We start from the raw sequence: 20260 nt of genomic DNA, 5'->3' as shown, positions 1-20260 counted from the left end.
AGGGCCCGACTGGGCTCCTCTGCAGACTGTATACTAAATAAAGTACGTTTGTATTCTCTACTGTCTGACAGACTCTTCATTTTGGGAAGGAATAGCAGGTGGTTATCTATATAGCCCGCGGGGCCCTAGAGGGCCCCGTCCTTCAGAGGAACAGCCGGACAAGGAGAGTCCGACCTCTGAGGTCGAGATAGAAGAAGAGGACGAGCTCCTAGTCTAAATGGACAAATGCTGAAGAAGGTGAAGACCAAAACTCTGCACCCATCCCCAGACCCCCCTCACCCAGTGGGAAGTGACAGAGGTCACTCTAGTATCCCCCACAGGAAGGGACAGTATTGTCATCCCTTCCCTTTTGCTCCACCCTGGGCGTTGGTCTGCGCAGGGGTGTATTGCAGCAAGCCCGATGATGAAGCATGTCACAATTTTGTGAGTGAGGGCAGTATTTGTCCACAGAGCATGTGCCACCTCTCTCGAAGCAAACCCAACACTCTACTCCTCGCTGTGTGTGTTTAGAGTTGTGATTGGGGAGGCCGGAGCAGTGGGTTTGTTTTGCCTCTCCCCCCTTCTTCTGTGTGATAAGCTGTAAAATGCTTAACACATGTTCCTCTAAGGAAGCCTGTCTGCTCTTTGTCACTGTACCAGGACTTAGAGAAGGCTTACTAGTGTGAAATCGAACCACGTTTGAGTATCGTGTCAATATTACATGGTAAGGTCTCCCAGCCGTGCCACATAATATTGCCACCTTGCTGCAACTGTGCTCTCACCTACAGAAAGAGTCACTCAAAGCATAACCCCCATGCAAGGATGCTGGGATAAAACTTAATGATGACTTTATAAATATATTAAAGTAATCAAAAAGTGTTATGTATATTAAGTCACAGGGAAGATAGCAAAATCAGACAAAAATCTTGTCAGTTTACCCTTTTTCAACTAATTGATGAGGAGGGTCTTGAAGATTTGATGAAAAAATGTAAATCTGTCTCTGTTAGATCCCTGTCCATGGCAATTTTAAAATCAATGTTATCTGCAGCACAGACTCCGCTGATTGATTTATTGGATGAATCCATACCAAAGGGCTCTGTCCCCCAATCTCTTAAGAACACAGTGGAAACAAGCGGAAGATCTTACAGTAATAAAACAATTACAGGCCAATTTCACAGCTTCCCTTTCTGCGTACATTCCAGCAGCCAGTGTGGCTCAGTAAATTTGTGGTGATCTACAGAGCTCAGATTACCTTGACCCCCTTCAACCAGCTGCCTCTCTGGCACATGGAACAGAGTCTGTGATTCTTCGAGCGATCTGTGATCCGCATTGGGATGGTGACGGAGGACAGACTTCGGCATTGGTTTGATTAGATCTGTCCTCAGCTTTCGACGCGGTCGACCATGGTGTAATAGTTGATCGTGTGGAAGCTGCTGGACTCCAGGGTCTCTCGCAGAATAGGGGGGAAGTCTTTCCTAGAAGATAGATCTCAAGCAGTTCAGCTGTCCCCTTGCCGGGGCTCCCTGATACCACCATCGACAGACTACTAGTTCTTCAAACGAGGCTGCTGATTTAATCCATAAACTCCCCAGAAATCCCCATGTTACCCACTATTGTAGCTACTCAACTGACTGCCAGGGAAACAAAGAGTTCAATTTAAAACTTCTGCCTCATTTCTAAGGCCTTGAGAGCTGTTCTCCTCACTTTTTAGCCTGGAGGATCAAGCTCTAAATTCCATTACACGTTCTCCTGACATCCTTCCCCAACATTCTGCCCATGTCCAATAATAGAAAGAAATCATGTAGTATCTTGTATGTGTATTTATGCTTCTCCCCTGCTGCTTTGGCCTCTACCTGCTCGGCCGGTGTGAATGTTCTGCGTGGAATGATGGTGATGCTGAATGGAATGCTTGGGTGCCTGTGAGGTGAGATGGACATTCGGAGCATTGACTGAGCAGCAGGCAGACTGCTGTACATGGACTTACCAACCTGCAACTAATCCTAAATAAATCATCTTAAACTGCACCTCGGCAACAAGAATTTGATCACAACAAAGCAGCTATGGGCGGATACTGTTCAGTGCAAGCTGGCTCTCTGTGGAATTCTCTCCTGTCCATCTACACCAAGAAACCAAACTCAGGTCATTCAGAAGAAACCTGAAAATATAGTTCAAACAACCTACCATTATTAATATGCTTTGCCTCCAAAGCCTATCACTGCCTCATTCAATCTTTTACTCAGCACCAAGAAACTTTTGGTGACCGTGCGCTCTATCACGATTGCTTAACAGAGCATTACACAACCTTAAGCCCTCTGTGGGAAGTTGGCTCTTGTGTACGAGTCAAGTGGAATCTTACACCCCATCACTTTCCAAGTGCACCAGTCGCCACCACTTTTTCCACTGTTTCCACGATGACTCCTGAAGGGTTGTATCTAGTTAGGCGAGGGCTTTGTTGTTAGTGGATATGCAGACGCCTCAATCTAATAAATGTTTGTATTTTTTATTTTTTTGAAGGCATACAAAAGTTCAGAGTGTCCTCTGTGGTGCAGTCATGTGGTCCTCGGATCCAAAGATGTTCTGCCATTGAGGGGTTCACTGCTTGTCCTTGGGGTGAGCAGGGCGTTTCTTGCAGGCGTCGGTCTCCAGGTAAGCCTTGAGTTTTGGGCGGGCATCCATCTTTGCTACGAAGGCTTTGAGGAGTGGAAAATCATTGAGGCACCCTGGGGCAAGCTTCAGGTGCATATGGAGGACGTGCAGGAGGTTGTAGTCTGCATATGAGATCTGTGGGTAGAAAATAAAGGCATTAACAAACCTGCAAGAGACTCCATGACCAGATGTCCAACCAGCCAGCCACCTACATGCATTGAGCAGAACAACAAAGTGAATGGACCGTGGGCTCTCTCTGTCTCTTGAGCTTGCAGGATAAGTCGCCTCCTCGATACAGGAGTGAAGCTTACTCCATGGATTTCAAGATTCCCTCAACTGCTTCCAGCCTAGCATTGGTTCGTCAAGGACTATACTGCCAAGTGTGGGACAGACTCCGTGGAGAGGAAAAATGTACTGTCTCTTTTGGTCTGTAGGCGGTGAGCTCATCGAGATAGGAGGGACACACTCAAGGAACAGGAGACCACAGTGTCTATGTCGCTCTGTAGAGAGCGATACTAGTGCCGCAGGAGGGATGGACCCCATGGATCAGAAGACCACACGGTCTCTTTCATTCTCTGGGCACTGAGGGGAGTGCCAAAGGAGTGATAGACTCCATGGACTAGAAGAACACACTATCTCTTTTTTCTCTAGGCAGTGAGGTAGTCACTGGGTCTGTCACCTCCATGCAGTGGGTGCGAAAGGCTCTAAGGCCCCTCTTGTGTGTGTGTCACTGGGTCTGTAACCTCCATGCAGTGGGTGTGACAGGCTCCAAGGCTCATCTTGTGTCTGTCACTGGGTCTGATGTCTCCATGCCATGGGTGTGACAGCCTCCAAGTCCCATCGTGTGTGTGTCACTGGGTTTGGCGACTCTATGCAGTGGATGTGACAGGCTTCAAGCCCCATCTTGTGTGTGTCACTGGGTCGGATGTCTCCATGCCGCGGGTGTGACAGGCTCCAAGTCGCCTCTTGTGTGTGTCACTGGGTTTGTCGACTCTATGCAGTGGGTGTGACAGGCTCCAAGGCCCATCTTGTGTGGGTGACTGGGTCTGTCGTCTCCATGCACTGAGTGTGACAGGCACTATAGTCAATAAATCTCTCATCCACACTCCTCTTGAGACTTTCTGCCCCACTTAATAAATATACAGATATTGTTTATGTTCTTTTGTCAGCGCCCCCCTCACCAGCAGACAAGTAACTGGATAGAGGCGCCCCTGCTGGCCAGTCAGCAGAACGCCAGGCCTCTCAGATGCAGTTCCCACTTTCTGTCACTAGAGGGGTCTCATCTGCAATTTGGATGGTGCCATTTCCTCTTCTGACCCTCATACTCAGAGTCATAGCACAGCCCCCTGTAGCCCTTGCAGCGCAGGGGACCCCACCCTCCAGGGAGCCCGAAGCCCCCTAAGCTCAGTGCATGTCTTCGAGGCATTGATAATCCCAGCTGCCCCTCACCCCTGTTATGCTACTCCTCTTACCTGGCTTCCTGCGACAAAGCCCCCTGGATGTTCAGAGAGGATGCGCTCGAACGGGCGCAGCTGATTGGGCAGGTCTGCGATATACTTGTCTTTTCCGGTTTCCTGCAGTGGGAGACCAATAATATCAGAACACGTTGCCTCCCATAGGGCGAACGATGCACGAGGCACACCATATGAAACATTTGTTGTCATTGCTGCTTGAGTTAAATACCTAATGCACTTGAGGCTTTGGAAATGGACTTAAGGGGCCCTTCATGGTCTGTGTTTAGGGGGATTAAATAGGACCCCGATAAACCCCACTGATGTGGAACATCCCTCTCTGCTTTTGTGGTCTGGCCTCTGGGGGCACTAGCATAGGCTACCAGGGGGCGTGGATCCAGTTGGTGGTTGTGAGTTTATTATTTGGGGTGGTTGGGTGTCCACCACAAGTGATAAAGTCACGATCATGTTAGGTCCAGGCAAAGATTCCAGTCTTTACCCTGAGCTCAGCCCCTGGTAGCTGTGGCACAGAGCAGACAGACCTAACTTAGAGACAATAAGTAATGAATTTAGAAGTACCAAAACAGTTACAAAGTGGAAAACCCAACAAAACAGAATTGAAATGAAACTCCAAATTAGAAAAATAGAATAAACGTTAATAAACACAATGACACCAAAATGACAAAAATCCAATAGGGGAAACTGCAGATGAATTTTTAAAGATTTTAGTGAAAAAGATTTAAGTGAAAGGCTGTCAATGGTCGTGGTGGAGCAGACATAGGCACGATTCGAGGCCGACCACGAAGGAGCATGGGTCGGACACACCCAGAAGATTGGTCCTACTAGTGCCTGCAAGTAGAGAAGTTCGAAAAAGTTTCCAAGTTCCAGTCTGAAAGTGGACGCTGTCATTTTTCTGAAGGAAACCTCTTCTCTGCATGAGGCAAACCTGACATTCGGCCCGACGCTGTGGAACTGCTGGTTGGATACTTCTATCAGTCAGTCCTTTGAAGCACTGGAGCAAAGGCTTTGAAAAAATTCCCAAACCGCTTTTGTTGCAAAAAAAAAAACCACACAACAGGAAGATATATGGCCTGATGGCTCAACTCCCTGCCTTTGGAACCTTGAGACCCAGGTCCAAATCCCAGCATCGCCAGCTCAACTTACCATTGTGTGATTTTGGGCCGATAACTTAAATATTCATGTGCCTGAATGTGTATGATGTATTTGTGCAAATCCCGCCTGATGTGCAAAATCATCTACTGTTTCTTAATACCTCATGAAACGTACAGTACTCCGTTGCTTCAAAGCTTGGTTTGCTCTATATAAATACCTATATATACAAACCTTAGGACTACACTCCTAAGGTGCTTAAGGGAGGCCCTTAGAGACTATGGATGCCAGGCAGAGCGCAACAGCAAAATCCAGTCTTGATCCAGCTTCCACTAGTCAGCAGAGATACTTTAAAGGAATGTCCTCTTCAACTTTTGTATGTTCCTAACTTGTCCTTTTTCCGAGTCAGCAGTATTAGTATTTTAATATGCACTGTAGCTTTCTACATAGGACAGCTAGGCCTGCCACAGTCAAACTAGCTTTTTAGGCCTTGTCACTATAGGGAGAGGTTAATACTAATTTTCTGCATGTCCTACTTGTAAATATCATGCAACCTATCTTTTGGGCTACAAGGCCAACATAGGGTTGACTCGATAATGTTCAAAAGGGAGGCACCTGATTCACAAACGTAACTTGCACTTTTGAGTAAGTTTACACTTTTGAGTCAGTTTTCAATGTTTTGGTATTCACAAACTGCCCTTTTGTAGTAAGGCCAGCATTACATATGGCCAACCACTGGTAATGCAACAGAGTCCATTACACAAAAGTGTAAGATACAAAAATATCATAAGTTACTACATATGTACAGTTTGTGGATACCAAAAAGTTGTAAACTTGCTCAAAAGTGTAAGTTACTGCAAAAGTGCAGTTTGTGAATAGTACTTTGTGGTATATTTTGTAGTAACTTAAGTAGTGCTACAAAACTCACTACAAAGTGCTGTTTGTGAACCAGGCCATGGGGTTTACCTGTCAAAAAGGGTTCTTGTAACAGGCACATTGCAGGCGTAAAGTGCTCTGGTCACGCTACACTTGTAGGCCTGAAGCCATGTTTCCTTGTCACTCTAGTGGATGGCACAATAAGTGCTGCAGTCCATAGGTGACATTCAACCTTTCATGTCATGGATGCGTTTCTACACCATTTACTAGTCTTGTGGGAGAGTTAAATATGCCAATCAGAGACTAGCCAGTTCCTACATGTTTTAGGGGTCAGAGCACAAACACTGGGCACTGGACACCAGTGCCCCAGGGTGCAAAGTCTAAAAACCAACAATAAAGTTTTGCAAAAACATGGATAGTAGCGACCCCACAAAAAGAGGCATTTACTCACAGTGATGGTGACAATGTACAGCCCCCCGGGTCACTGAACCATGTCAGGGGGCTTCTGTGCAATAATGACGTGTGTCATCAAGCAAGTACTGCAGGGAGCGGTAGGAGGCCATTGATGTCACACTTACAGGTTCAAAATGGTGTCTGTGAAGGCCGACTTTTGAAAATTTGCCCTTTCTGCAGGGTCATTCTGGATTTCTTTTTTCTGGACCCTATTTTTCCTAGCTGTGGAACTCTGTGTCCTTTACCCTTGCTATCTAGTGGAAAGGAAAAAGAACAAATGATGGACGGAATGCTGAACAATGCAAACAGTCTCCCCCTGTAATGCGCCCGGGTTAGGCCCATATATCAAAGCGGCTCATTTCCCCCATTGTCCTATTTTTCACAATAACATTTCAGCTGTGACCTTTTGCTCATATTTGCATGCGCGACAATGTTGGATTCTTTTTTTCTGAAACGACTTTGTTTACACATCTAGCTTCGCACAGCATTCTCACGATCCCTCAAAACATCATGTACAAGGCCCTTCTACACAGTATGTACAAATGTTGTTCTATATTCATCCACGGGGCGACAGGGGTATCTACATGTCCATTACATCGCTAATCTGCATTTTTACATCACAAGGCTGCTTTCCATCATAAATAATGAGCATCCCGATAGATTAGCAGAGGAGGCACTTCAGCTGACACAAGGGTCCCTACATGCTGAGATTTCACCATGCAGTGTTCTGATATCTTTGTGAGAGGGTGTCCAGTTTGTGACCAAGACGGGCTCCTACATGCTCTTCCACCAAGTAATGGGGTTGGACCGTCCCTTGGGGAGATTCTTGGCTTCACACCTACACACAATCTAGATACACGCAGAGTACGGTTTGCATAGTAGGAGCCTTGTATTTTATGCCCGCATATATACACTGTCTTAGCACCATGGTAGAACTCTACCTCTTATTTCCTCTTTTGGTGCTCGTAATCACTTTCATCTGCTACTGATCATCGCAGCACATGCATTTTATTCAAGAAGAACGTTGGTCGAATAAATATATTGAAACGTTCCAGTGTGAATTCTCTTAATACTTCTCTGAGAATAAGTAAGCACGAGTAACAGAGCTCTGATCTGTTTCCACGATCCCTGAGGGATTAGGGTGGTCATGTTCAGTGGTTGCCAGAAACTATTCACTCCCTGGTAAGGTTAGGGGGCTTACTGTGGCACCGTGAGCTAGCTGGTTGCTAGGCCAATATATCCTGTAAGAGTGTTTGGAATCAATCTAGGCACTTTGCCAAAGTTTATGTTGTCCAACAAACGTGCAGATCCTACGGATTAGTGGGAACTACACGACACCTCAGTCACAAAGATTTGGGTTTAATCCATCGTTTTTTTGGTCACCACACCACCCCAGTTTGGACCCAGCCATATGCAAATCAATCTTGACCCTGCTCCTCATGGAAACAGTTCAGCCTGAACGGCCAAGCCAGGTCCTCCCTGGACTGGAAACAAGTATCTTGGGACCAGTTTCGGGGTATCACCCCCTCAGCAGCCAGGCTAGCTTAAATCCAGTGGCACAGTGACCTACTTCTTGGTATACGCTAACAACTTAGGGTGACAAAGCAAAAAGAACAACTGATAGATGAAATGCTGAACAATGCAAACAGTCACTCCCAGTCACAACGATCTGGGTTTAATCCATCGTTTTTTTGCTCACCACACCACTCCAATTTGAACCCAGCAATATGCGATCAGTCTTATCGCTGCTCCTCATGAAAACAGTCCAGCCTGAACTGGACTGGAACCAGGCATCCTGGGACTGGTTTTGGGGTATCACCCCTCATCAGCCAGGCTAGCTTGAATCCAGTGTCACAGTCAGCACGGAACCCACATCTGGGCATACCCTTCCCTCTTAGGGCGACAAAAGCAAAAAGAACAAATGACGGACGGAATGATGAACAATGCAAACATTCTCCCCCAGTCACAAAGATCAAGGTTTAATTGCTTGTTTTTCTGCTCGCCATGCCACCCTAGTTTGGACCCAGCCATATGCAAATCAGTCTTGACACTGCTCCTCATGAAAACAGTCTAGCCTAAATGGCCAAGCCAGGTCTGCCCTGGACTGGAAACAAGCTTCCTGGGACCAGTTTCAGGGTATCACTCATCATCAGCCTGGCTAGCTTGAATCCAGTGGTGCAGTGGGCATGGGACCCACTTCTGGGCATACCCTTGCCACTTAGGGCAACTAATGCAAAAAGAACAGTTGATGGACGGAATTCTGAACAATGCAAACCTTCAGCCCCAGCCAACAGATATGGGTTTAATCCATCAAATGTTTGCAAAGACGACACCCCAATTTGGACTTGGCTATATGCAAATCAGTCTTGACCCTGCTCCTCATTGGAGCAGTCCAGTCCAGACAGCCAAACCAGGTCCTCCCTGGACTGGATACAAGCATCCTGGGACTGGTTTCGGGATAGCACCTCCTCAGCAGCCAGGCTAGCCTAAATCCAGTGCCACAGTGACCTACGTCTTGGCATACCCTAACAACTTAGGACGACAAAAACAAAAAGAACAAATGATGGATGGAATGCTGAACAATGCAAACATTCACCCACAGTCACAAACATCTGGATCTAATCCATTGGTTTTTGCTCACCATGCCACCCCAGTGTGAACCCAGTCACTTGCAAATCAGTCTTGACCCTGCTCCTTATGGGAACAGTCAAACCCGAACTGACAAGCAGGTCCTCCCTCGACCGAAAACAAGCATCCTGGGACTGGTTTTGGGGTATCACCCATCATCAGCCAGGCTGGCTTGATTCCAGTGTCATGGTGAGCATGGGACCCACATCTGGGCATACCCTTCCCATTTAGTGCGACAAAAGCAAAAAGAACAAATGACGGACGAATGATGAACAAAGCAAACATTCACCCCCAGTGACAAAGACCTAGGTTTAATCCCTTGTTTTTCTGCTCACCATGCCACCCCAGTTTGGACCCAACCATATGCAAATCAGTCTTGATGCTGCTCCTCATGAAAACTGTTCAGCCCGAACTACCAAGCCAGGTCCCCCCTGGACCGGAAACAAGCATCCTGGAACCGGTTTCGGTATATCACCCGTCATCAGCCAGGCTAGCTCGCATCCAGTGGCACAGTGACCACGCCCCCATGTCTGGACATACCCTCCCAGTAGAAAGTGGAGGACATTGACATACCCCGAATTGGCATATTTAACTTACCTATATAAGTTCCTTGTATACGGTACCTAAAGTGTATCAAGGGCCTGTAAATTAAATGTCTCCAGTGGGCTACAGTACACATTGTGCCACCCAATAGAGTGACAGAACAAACATGACTGCAGTCCTGCCACCAGCATCCTGGCTACGCAGGTTTAAACTTCAAATTCGACCGGTTAAAATAACCCCTTTTAATAGGCCTACAACTGTCCTTTTGAATATGTATAATCACCTCTAATTAAGCCCTACTGCATATTAATACAGGGCACATGGTATTTAAAGATAGGATATGTAAAGCTTATGTTTTACATGTCCTTACAGTGACCAACACAACAATGCTATTTGCACAGTAGTAAGGTTGACTGTTCAATAGGAAGGCATTGGGATACAATATTAAGTTTATTAAATGTTATCTCTGCCTAGGAAACAGCTACAAATGTAATTTTAGGCCTCTTTGAAATATTTATTATAAGCCCAATTTCACTGTTAATGTAGGATTTGTAATTCATAGTTCAGAAATTTAGTTTCAGCTTGCAGGTACTTCGTCATGACAAAGGTGACTTTTTAAATCTGCATTTTGTTCCGTCCCTCCTGCCAGGCAGCAATTGGCATGTCAATGGACATGAAAAAGGTGTGAACATGCTCTCATGTTAGAGACAAAAGGCATTGGGCATGGGGAGGTATTGCTGTGCCCTTGACATGATTGCCTGTGGGCTGGGCCCAAGGACTTGAGTAACTTCAAAGAGGCCTACCCTGTAACAAGCAGATATAGCTAACACCCTTCTTTTGTCCCTTGCGTAAGACTGGCCTCCATCACAGTGGGCGACTTGGTGACATCACAGTGTCAAGACCTGCTTGGCAGGTCTGTTGTAGTTTTTATATGACGTTTGTGGGGGCACGTCAAATGAGGGAAACAGAACGTCAAAACAATTTGTGCATATCTACTGTCTGATTCCTGAAAGCTCAGCTATATCCTAACAGACTTCTGCCTCTGAGTTAGTTGGGGATTCAGTGACATATTAAGAATTTTAGGCACACCGGGCAAGATATATTTTGAGGCCTCCTATTTGGAACAAATTAAAACTTATTTGCCTTTTCGTACCATTAAAGATCTTGTAATAGCAAATGCAAACAATATTGAATGATATGTTATACTTTCAAAAACGGGGGTACACAAATATAGTCGAAATCTCTATCTGCCTGGAATCTGCTACCCATACAGTACCAAAAGAAAGCTTAAACAAGCATCAAATTGGAGGTATTTTAGTTGCGACAACAAAAGGACATAGCATTCAGTGTTTAACCAGCTCGATACTCCCTTTGTAGAGAAAACATGCTGTGAATGACTTGTTAGATGTTTAGTCGACTATCATACAATATGTAATTGAGAAAGATGCACATAGCACTTGAAATTATAGCTTTAAGTGCCAATGCATTATACTCACAAATAAATCCTCCTTCTCTACCGCTGCTATTCCTTCAACAGTGAAACAGAGGTGGGGTTGGAAGAGAGAGAAAGAGTGGTGGGGTAGAGAAAGGTGGGGTAGTGAGGGAGGTGTCAGGGAGAGAGAGGCAGGAGATAGAGAGGTGAGGGGAGTGCTGAGGTAGCGATTGTTAGATTGAAATGCGTACTAAGGTACAGGGAGAGGGGTGAGGTAGAGAGACAATGTGGGGAGAAGAGATAAAGCGATAGCTACAGATATCTGCACAAAGAGAGATAGAGAGAGGGGCGAGGTCATGTGAGAGAAGTACCTGAAGATGAAGTTGAGTATAGTACTGTGACTTTATCAAGACAGCAGTGAGGTAGACAAAGGTGTGGCAGACAGAGAGAGTGAAGGTACACAGAGAAGTAAATATGGAGAGAGGTCAAGAGAGAGAGCTACGGGAGAAGAGATGAGGTGAAGTAAGTAAGTAAGAAGCATTGACGCCAAGACTGGCAGGGTTAGGGCTGGGCGACCACGCCCGCACACGAAGGGGCAACCAAAGCTGCTGCTCTGAGCTGTACAAGGAGGACCAAGCAGCACAGATGCCCGCTCTGCTCACTACCGCTGCACTGGTGCACAAACAGGCATCCTAGCGCCATGCACAATCTTTGCACCACGGTGCGACCCTTCCAGCACAAAATATAATTGCCTCAGCAAATTCCTAAACATTGCATGTGTTCTGTACAGTGCAGCACACATGCAACGTGTGAAATGTTTGGAGACATGTTTTCCATGCTGGTGCCTTCTTTCAAGGATGTGTTATTTTTTGGGCACAGAGCCCAGGCTGGCTACACTAGCCTCAGGTTTTGCATCAAAAGCTTCACCGCCAAGACATGGATCAATGATAGACCCAGGACCTGCTGACCTTCAGGAGACTTCTCAAGACCTGGCTGTTCGATCAGTAGCTGTGCCATCCCCCACCTCCTCTAGTGCCTTGAGACCCTCACGGGTGAGTAGCGCGCTTTACAAATGTTTGATTGATTGGGTGCTTGCACTAGTCTGAGTAAAGCCTCCTGATGGCAAACGGCACCGAGTGGTGTTTGCGCTGAGAAATGGGCTCCTTTCCAGGCGAAATCCCTGCACGATGGAAAGTAAATGTATTACAAGAGTCTGCGCTGCTTTGGTCACTTTGTGTGACCTTGTCCAGGTGCACATGCCTAGGAATCTGGCCCCAAGATTCTGTTAATTATACTTAGCTTGTTGTTATGAGCAGCGTTATTATGGCAGGATTTCCTGCTGTCCCACTCACTTTACCAGGGGCCCCTTGGAAGCTGGGGGCCCTGGGCAATCGCCCACTTTGCCCAGGCCTTAAAGCGTCTCTGTGGATAGAATACAGATGGAGCTCTAACCCCCCTGTTACCCTCCTGAATGGGTAGAGGGCTCACTGCTGGGGATGCTGGAGGGACCCTGGCTCTACTCAGGGCCAGTATTACAGATGGGGCGCTCTTACCATGTTTGCACCACGGTGCACCTTAAAGCAGGCACGCCGGGTACAAACATGGAAAGAGCGCCCTATCAGGAAGCACTCGCTCCTCTCAGGGCAGGCGTGAGCACTCGCTCCTCTCAGGGCAGCGCATTCAAGAGAAATACAGAGCAGCGGTTTAAAAGATACTCCGCGTTTCTCTGTGCGGGCAACTTACTGTCTGCACTTTTAAAAGGGATTAGAGAACCCCTTGCAGGCGGGTACAGAGAGTGACTGCACCCGCCTGCAGGGGGATGTCTGGGGGTCCATGGGACCCCCTTTCATCCCTGTGGAGGGATGAATTTAGAAGGCGCACTAAAAGCACGCTACCTTTTTGTGTCACACTTTCAGTGCACCTTATAAAGGCATGTTTGCCTCTGCTCCCGCGCAAGTGAGGGAATGCCCTCTAATGATAGTGCCGGCACTGTGTGTATTGCAAAAGGTGCCCCACAAGGATCTGCTGCCCTTTCTGTAATACCAAAGTGCCCTGGGGGCGCATAAAAGGGGGTGCATATGCCTGTTGCACCCCGAGGGCACTTGTGTAATACTGCTCCAGGTCTGTGGTGCTTTGCGTAGGACAGTTACACAGTCCTTATCATGAATGCCATACTTTGAATATAACTGTGCCATGACCTCTTAGCACCGCTTCTTTCCTTTAAACAGGACAGCACCAACATGTCTTAGTAGGACTGCTGTACTGCAAAAGGACAGGCTGGCCCGTTTCACAACAGGCCAGCCAGACTCTACACTGGGCAGAACCAGCACTTCTCAGCAGGTCGGCTGGACTCCTGCCGGAACACTTCCAACAGACCACCGAAGTGAAACTCGGGGGCAAAATCAATAATTAACAGGGAGTTCAGACCCGGAAATACGGATTCCCTGGTCATTTCTCATTTCTCAGTAACTCTTTTGGGGAGCGGACTTACAGGTGAGAAATCGAGTCACTCGGAAAGAGGGTCTGAGTAGTTTAGTTTTCATTTCTATTGAAACAGACACTTCTATGTCAGCCAGTTTAAACAAAGGGAAGTTATCGACCCTGAAAGGATGGAAGGCTGAATTTGCCCTGCCAGGATTCATACAAAAGAATGCAACCTTTTGTTTAAGAATGTGAAGAATGTTGGTTCTGTCGGGTACAGAATTAATTCTTGGTTTACTGAATAATAACCAATAAAAACAACAATACTAAAACCTTTCAGCCACAGGCTGCTAACCTACAAGAAGTGTTCCAATCCTGGCTCTTATTCGACCAATTTATGTGACCCCAGGCAGATCATTTTTGTCTGTGTCTCAATCACCTAATATACATAAATGGATGGCCTTGGAAACAGGATGAACAGAGACAAGGGCACATGAACTTGACCCATTAAAACAGCCTGAATGGAGGCATGGCCACATTGTGCTAATGTAGGACCTGATGTGAGTAAAAACCCTTTTTGTAGGATCACTCCCACGTGCTGCTCCCCTCCTTTCGTCAGGTTTACTGACTCTGAACACTGGGGTGCTGCCGTCCAGTGCCCAGTGTAGGTGACCCCTAAAACATATAGGTGCAATTGTTTAAGATACTTATAAATCCCTTGAGTACGGTACTCGGTGTACCCAGGGCCTGCAAGTGAACTATCACTATTGGACTGCAGCAGTGATTGTGCCACCACTACAGGGACAAAGTGAAAACTTGACTCTAGGCGGCCACCGCCTCCTGCAGGGCAGCCTTTAAACTGCTAATACGACCTGGCAAAATACACCTTCTGCCAGGCCTAAATCTTTCTTTTTTGTACTAAGCCTAAAGTAAGCCCTATGTGCCCATAGGGTAGGGTGCAAGGCATTTAAAAGGTTGGATGTGTTCTTAAGTTTTAAATGTCTCGGTAGAGAAAAGTCTCCGAGAAGGCTGGCTCTTCCATAGAGCTTTAAATGGATACCTAAAAATACCTAAACACGTATACGTTCGGTAATAGCTAGACCCACGGTTCAAGGACTCAAATTAATAGGAATTACAATCCAATTTGATGTTAAATCCAAATTTGAAATTAATATTTTGAAAATGGCACTTTTAGAAAGTTGGCATTTTTCTGCCTTAATCCTCCAGAAGCCTTTCAGAGTTAATCTCCAACTTTTACCTGGAACCAGCTGAGAGGCGTGGACTGGTGCGATGAAAGGAGGGCCGGGGGGATGTTGTAGTCGACAGTGGTCACCAATTGAACAAGTTCAAAGTTTGGCAGAGCTCAGGGTGCACCCGGAGCTCTGACCAAGGGAAGAGCGATTCTGCCATGATGGATTTTGGCAGAGCAGGGCACTGTGTGTTTGTATAGGGCCAAACCCCTAGGGAATTATGTGAAAGAGAATCGGGGTGCCCGCTAGGAAGGTTTTCTTTAGCAGTTAGGGAGTCACCACCACCCACAAGCTAGTACCAGGTATGAAAATGGCACCCCTGACTACCTCCCTCAGAACACTGCTGCACCTGTGATGAACAGAAAGACTGCACCTGCTGAGCCAGAAGAGGGACTGGACCTGCTGAACCAGAAGAGGGACTGGACCTGCTGGACCAGAAGAGGGACTGGGCCTGCTGAACCAGAAGAGGGACTGGACCTTCTGAACCAGAAGAGGGACTGGGCCTGCTGAACCAGAAGAGGGACTGGGCCTGCTGAACCAGAAGAGGGACTGGGCCTGCTGGACCAGAAGAGGGACTGGACCTGCTGGACCAGAAGAGGGACTGGACCTGCTGGACCAGAAGAGGGACTGGGCCTCCTGGCCCAGAAGAGGGACTGGGCCTGCTGAGCCAGAAGAGGGACTGGGCCTGCTGGACCAGAAGAGGGACTGGGCCTGCTGGACCAGAAGAGGGACTGGGCCTGCTGGACCAGAAGAGGGACTGGGCCTGCTGAACCAGAAGAGGGACTGGGCCTGCTGAACCAGAAGAGGGACTGGGCCTGCTGAACCAGAAGAGGGACTGGGCCTGCTGAACCAGAAGAGGGACTGGGCCTGCTGAACCAGAAGAGGGACTGGGTCTGCTGAACCAGAAGAGGGACTGGGCCTGCTGAACTAGAAGAGGGACTGGGCCTGCTGGACCAGAAGAGGGACTGGGCCTGCTGGACCAGAAGAGGGACTGGGCCTGCTGAACCAGAAGAGGGACTGGGCCTGCTGAACCAGAAGAGGGACTGGGCCTGCTGAACCAGAAGAGGGACTGGACCTGCTGGACCAGAAGAGAGACTGGACCAGAAGAGAGACTGGGCCTGCTGAACCAGAAGAGGGACTGGACCTGCTGGACCAGAAGAGGGACTGGGCCTGCTGAACCAGAAGAGGGACTGGGCCTGCTGGACCAGAAGAGGGACTGGGCCTGCTGGACCAGAAGAGGGACTGGGCCTGCTGGACCAGAAGAGGGACTGGACCTGCTGAACCAGAAGAGGGACTGGGCCTGCTGAACCAGAAGAGGGACTGGACCTGCTGGACCAGAAGAGGGACTGGACCTGCTGAACCAGAAGAGGGACTGGACCTGCTGGGCCAGAAGAGGGACTGCACCTGCTGGACCAGAAGAGGGACTGGGCCTGCTGAACCAGAAGAGGGACTGGACCTGCTGGACCAGAAGAGGGACTGGACCTGCTGGACCAGAAGAGGGACTGGACCTGCTGGACCAGAAGAGGGACAGGACCTGCTGGACCAGAAGAGGGACAGGACCTGCTGGACCAGAAGAGGGACAGGACCTGCTGGACCAGAAGAGGGACTGGACCTGCTGGACCAGAAGAGGGACTGGGCCTGCTGAACCAGAAGAGGGACTGGACCTGCTGGACCAGAAGAGGGACTGGACCTGCTGGACCAGAAGAGGGACTGGACCTGCTGAGCCAGAAGAGGGACTGGACCTGCTGAGCCAGAAGAGGGACTGGACCTGCTGGACCAGAAGAGGGACTGGACCTGCTGGACCAGAAGAGGGACTGGACCTGCTGGACCAGAAGAGGGACTGGACCTGCTGGACCAGAAGAGGGACTGGGCCTGCTGGACCAGAAGAGGGACTGGGCCTGCTGGACCAGAAGAGGGACTGGACCTGCTGAACCAGAAGAGGGACTGGACCCGCTGGACCAGAAGAGGGACTGGGCCCGCTGAACCAGAAGAGGGACTGGACCTGCTGAGCCAGAAGAGGGACAGGGCCTGCTGAACCAGAAGAGGGACTGGACCTGCTGGACCAGAAGAGGGACTGGACCTGCTGGACCAGAAGAGAGACTGGACCTGCTGGACCAGAAGAGAGACTGGACCTGCTGGACCAGAATAGGGACTGGACCTGCTGGACCAGAAGAGGGACTGGGCCTGCTGAGCCAGAAGAGAGACTGGACCTGCTGGGCCAGAAGAGGGACTGGACCTGCTGGACCAGAAGAGGGACTGGGCCTGCTGAGCCAGAAGAGGGACTGGACCTGCTGAACCAGAAGAGGGACTGGGCCTGCTGTTTCACCTGGGGAGAGAATCCCCAAGGGCTGGACCTGCTCCCACTTGAACCCAGGACAAAAGAGTGGGCTCCACGGGTTAGTAGGCGCGCCTCCTGGGAGGGGCAGGAACACAAACGCTGCAAGTAGCCGGCTACAAAGAGGAGCCCAGCTGAGCCGTTTCAACTGGATTTGTCCAGGATTCTGCTGGCAGCTTCTGGGACATTGAATCTTAGCTCACTTACTGGTGCCCAAAAGGTCCTGCCCCCCGGGCTGGCGTTAGAATATACTCGCTCCACCTCAAGAATGCAAAAGTAGATAGTTTGGTACTTTTATGTAAAAGTTCAGAATAAGTTTCTTTGGCATCAACTGGACCGCCGTCGAACTGCAGCCGCTGACATTGCCTCACCGATTTAATTCCACTTGCTGGTTTCCCACTGAAGCAGCTCGACTAACAGAAAGGTTTCTAAGTGGCCAAGATGGAGGATTTCACCAGGTCCAGCGCCGAGCAGCACCTGGCCATCGTGGAGCCCTCCAATCGATCCAGCCGGCGGCCAGCTCTGGCCAATCGGGCCATCCTGCACTAGGGCGATGGAGTATTTTACTTGGTCGTCCTGACAGCCAAATTTAGAACTATCCATCGACCTGACAGACATTTCTAGCATTGACAGGAACCATCAAGGCGCTTCCTGACAGAGTCATGTGGCAAAGTTAGAATTTAAAAAAAGAAAAAACACACCAAATGGGGACTTTTCTTTTGAAAATAAAAAAAAAACACAATCCCCCCTCATCATGGGAGTTCTCCTATGGCAGGAGTGGCAGTTTGAAGTTTTTGCTGCCCCTAACCCCAAGGGTTTCCCTAGCGGTAACAGCAGTAATAAACGGCTATATGTCCATTCATCTAAACTGGGCAGGCGGACATATAGTTTATCCTCCAATGGCCCTCACTCCAGTGGATGTCGAAGACGTGTGGGCACAGCAGAGAATGAGCAGTCTCCATCGTCAAACTATGGCCCGCTTGTATTTAAATTGGATGGGCGGACCATACTTCTGGCAGGAACAGTACACCTTCGCCGTAGAGAAGGAATAACCCTTTCGCCTTGATATATACTAGGCCCTAAGGGCCAGATGTACCGTGGAATTTTGCATGCACAAACGGGTTTGCAACCCGTATGCGCATGCAAAGTTCCTGTGGGCCATGTACAAACACTATTTTGCGAGTCGCAAATAATCTGCGACTCCCAAAACAGTGCTTCGTGACTCGCTATTAGGAAGGGGCGTTCGCTTCCTAATAGCCACCACACAAGCCATGTAAGAATGTTTTGCGACCGCAATTGTGGTTGCAAAACACTCACAGTTTACCACCCTCTTCAAGAGGGTGGTAAAGCACTCGCAAAAGGGAAGGGGTCCCCAAGGGACGCCTTCCCCTTTGCCAATCATGGGAAAATATTTTTAGGGGCAGGCAGTGGTCCCAGGGAGCACTACCTGCCCTTAAAAAATTAAGCGAAAATGGTTCATTTTTTTTTTTTTAAGTGCATCCCATTTTCCTTTAAGGAAAATGGGCTGCATTTGAAAAAAAACAGCTTTATTTAAAAGCAGTCCCAGATATGGAGGTCTGCTGAGCCCATCAGGCCACCATCCCTGGGAGGGCCAGCCATTCTCAATGGGGTAACAAATTACGAGTACCCCATTAATATTCATGAGGCATGCAATTTGCGACCCCATTGGGAATCGCAAACAGTGTCTCAAACACTGTTGTTGTACATTGGAAATTGCGAGTCAAAATTTGTGACTCGCAATTTGGCACAAATTGTGCGTCGCAATTTCCAATGGTCGTACATCTGGCCCTAAGACTGAAGGGAAACTTTTCACCAGTGAACCCTAGACCTCGGACCAGGCCAGCAGTCTCCCCAGCAGCTTCGCTTCCTCTGCCGCATCGCCCAAGCACAGAGAGCGCCTCCCCAGAGCAGGGTTCGCAGCTGCAGCCCGCTCCCTTGCAGAGGTGAGCTGAAGTGCTCCCTCCCTAGCCCACTACTTGCTGTTTACTTCTGCCTTGTTTTCGTTCCTCCTGCTGCCCACAGGTAATTTTCCAATTTTAAATTTTATTTTCTCCTGCTACCCGCCGGTTTCCCTCTGCTGCTGCCCCTGTGGCCCCTCCCCTTGACACAGCCCCCGCTCCTGCCTCCCTACCTCCAGTCCCGCCCCCCTCCCCTAAGACAAGCCCGCCTGCGTCCGTACGTGACTCGACCGCGGCCAGCGCCAGGAACCCTGGATCTCTGGAACCCCGCCGATACATCTCCGCCGCCCTCCACGCACTCAACCCGGAAGACACAACGGCTGACAAAGAGCAACACCGAACACCACCAAAGGACAATTCTCCTGCAGACACTGCCAACGATCCTTCACCATCAACTGTGCCCCCAAGACCTCCAAAAACACGCTGGATGCCCGCACCACCGGAGCCTCGACATGCATCCTCCTCAACGTACGCTCCCTACACAGACACGCCATAGAGATCTGGGACCTGCTCGACACCCTCTCGCCCGACGTCGCCTTCCTCACTGAAACATGGACAAACGCCACCTCCGGCCCTGACATCGCCACCGCCATCCCCGACAGATACAAGATTCAGAGAATGGACCACCCCCACCGCCCAAGAGGAGGACTCGCCATCGCTCACAAGACCTCCCTTCGACTCTCCACCTCCAACACGAGCAACCCCCACTCCAACACAGAACACCTCCACTTCCAGATCCAGACCAACCCCAGGACCACACTACGGGGCACCCTCGCCTACAGAACCCCCAGACCGCTCACCCAGTCCGCAACCACCATCGCCGACCTCTGCGTACCCCACACCACCACTTCCAGGGACTACATTTTACTCGGAGCCCTCAATTTCCACCTCGACAACCGCAGCGACCCAAACTCCATCACCCTCCTCGACAACCTCTCCAACCTCGGAGTGAAGCAGCTCGTCACCACCCCCACGCACCGAGCAGGACACGCCCTCGACCCCATCTTCGCAGGAGGGACGAACATCCATTTCAGTCATACCTCGCAGCCCCCCTGGACGGACCACCACTGCGTACACTTCACTTTCAATACTTCCACTGGACCCAAACCGCCCCCACGCCCGCCTCGAAAGAACTGGAGCAAGATCACAGAGGAGCA

General features: G+C 49.1%; 1 protein-coding gene across 1 annotated transcript in view; it reads right to left on the bottom strand.

The window, feature by feature from the left end:
* Positions 1–2465: 2465 nt before the first annotated feature.
* The window catches only part of LOC146839358 (glutathione S-transferase P 1-like), a 90206-nt gene continuing 72411 nt past the window's right edge, over positions 2466–20260 (bottom strand). The window contains exons 6-7 of the mRNA XM_085651355.1: positions 4098–4199; positions 2466–2760 (exon numbers count right to left, since the gene is read on the bottom strand). Of these exons, the coding sequence (XP_085507481.1) occupies positions 2572–2760; positions 4098–4199 (291 nt within the window). The 3' untranslated portion in view covers positions 2466–2571. The remainder of the gene's footprint in view (positions 2761–4097; positions 4200–20260) is intronic.

The sequence above is a fragment of the Triturus cristatus genome, chromosome 4_1 (assembly GCF_964204655.1).
Source record: "Triturus cristatus chromosome 4_1, aTriCri1.1, whole genome shotgun sequence".
NCBI lineage: Eukaryota > Metazoa > Chordata > Amphibia > Caudata > Salamandridae > Triturus > Triturus cristatus.
This window is presented reverse-complemented; position numbering and strand designations above follow the sequence as displayed.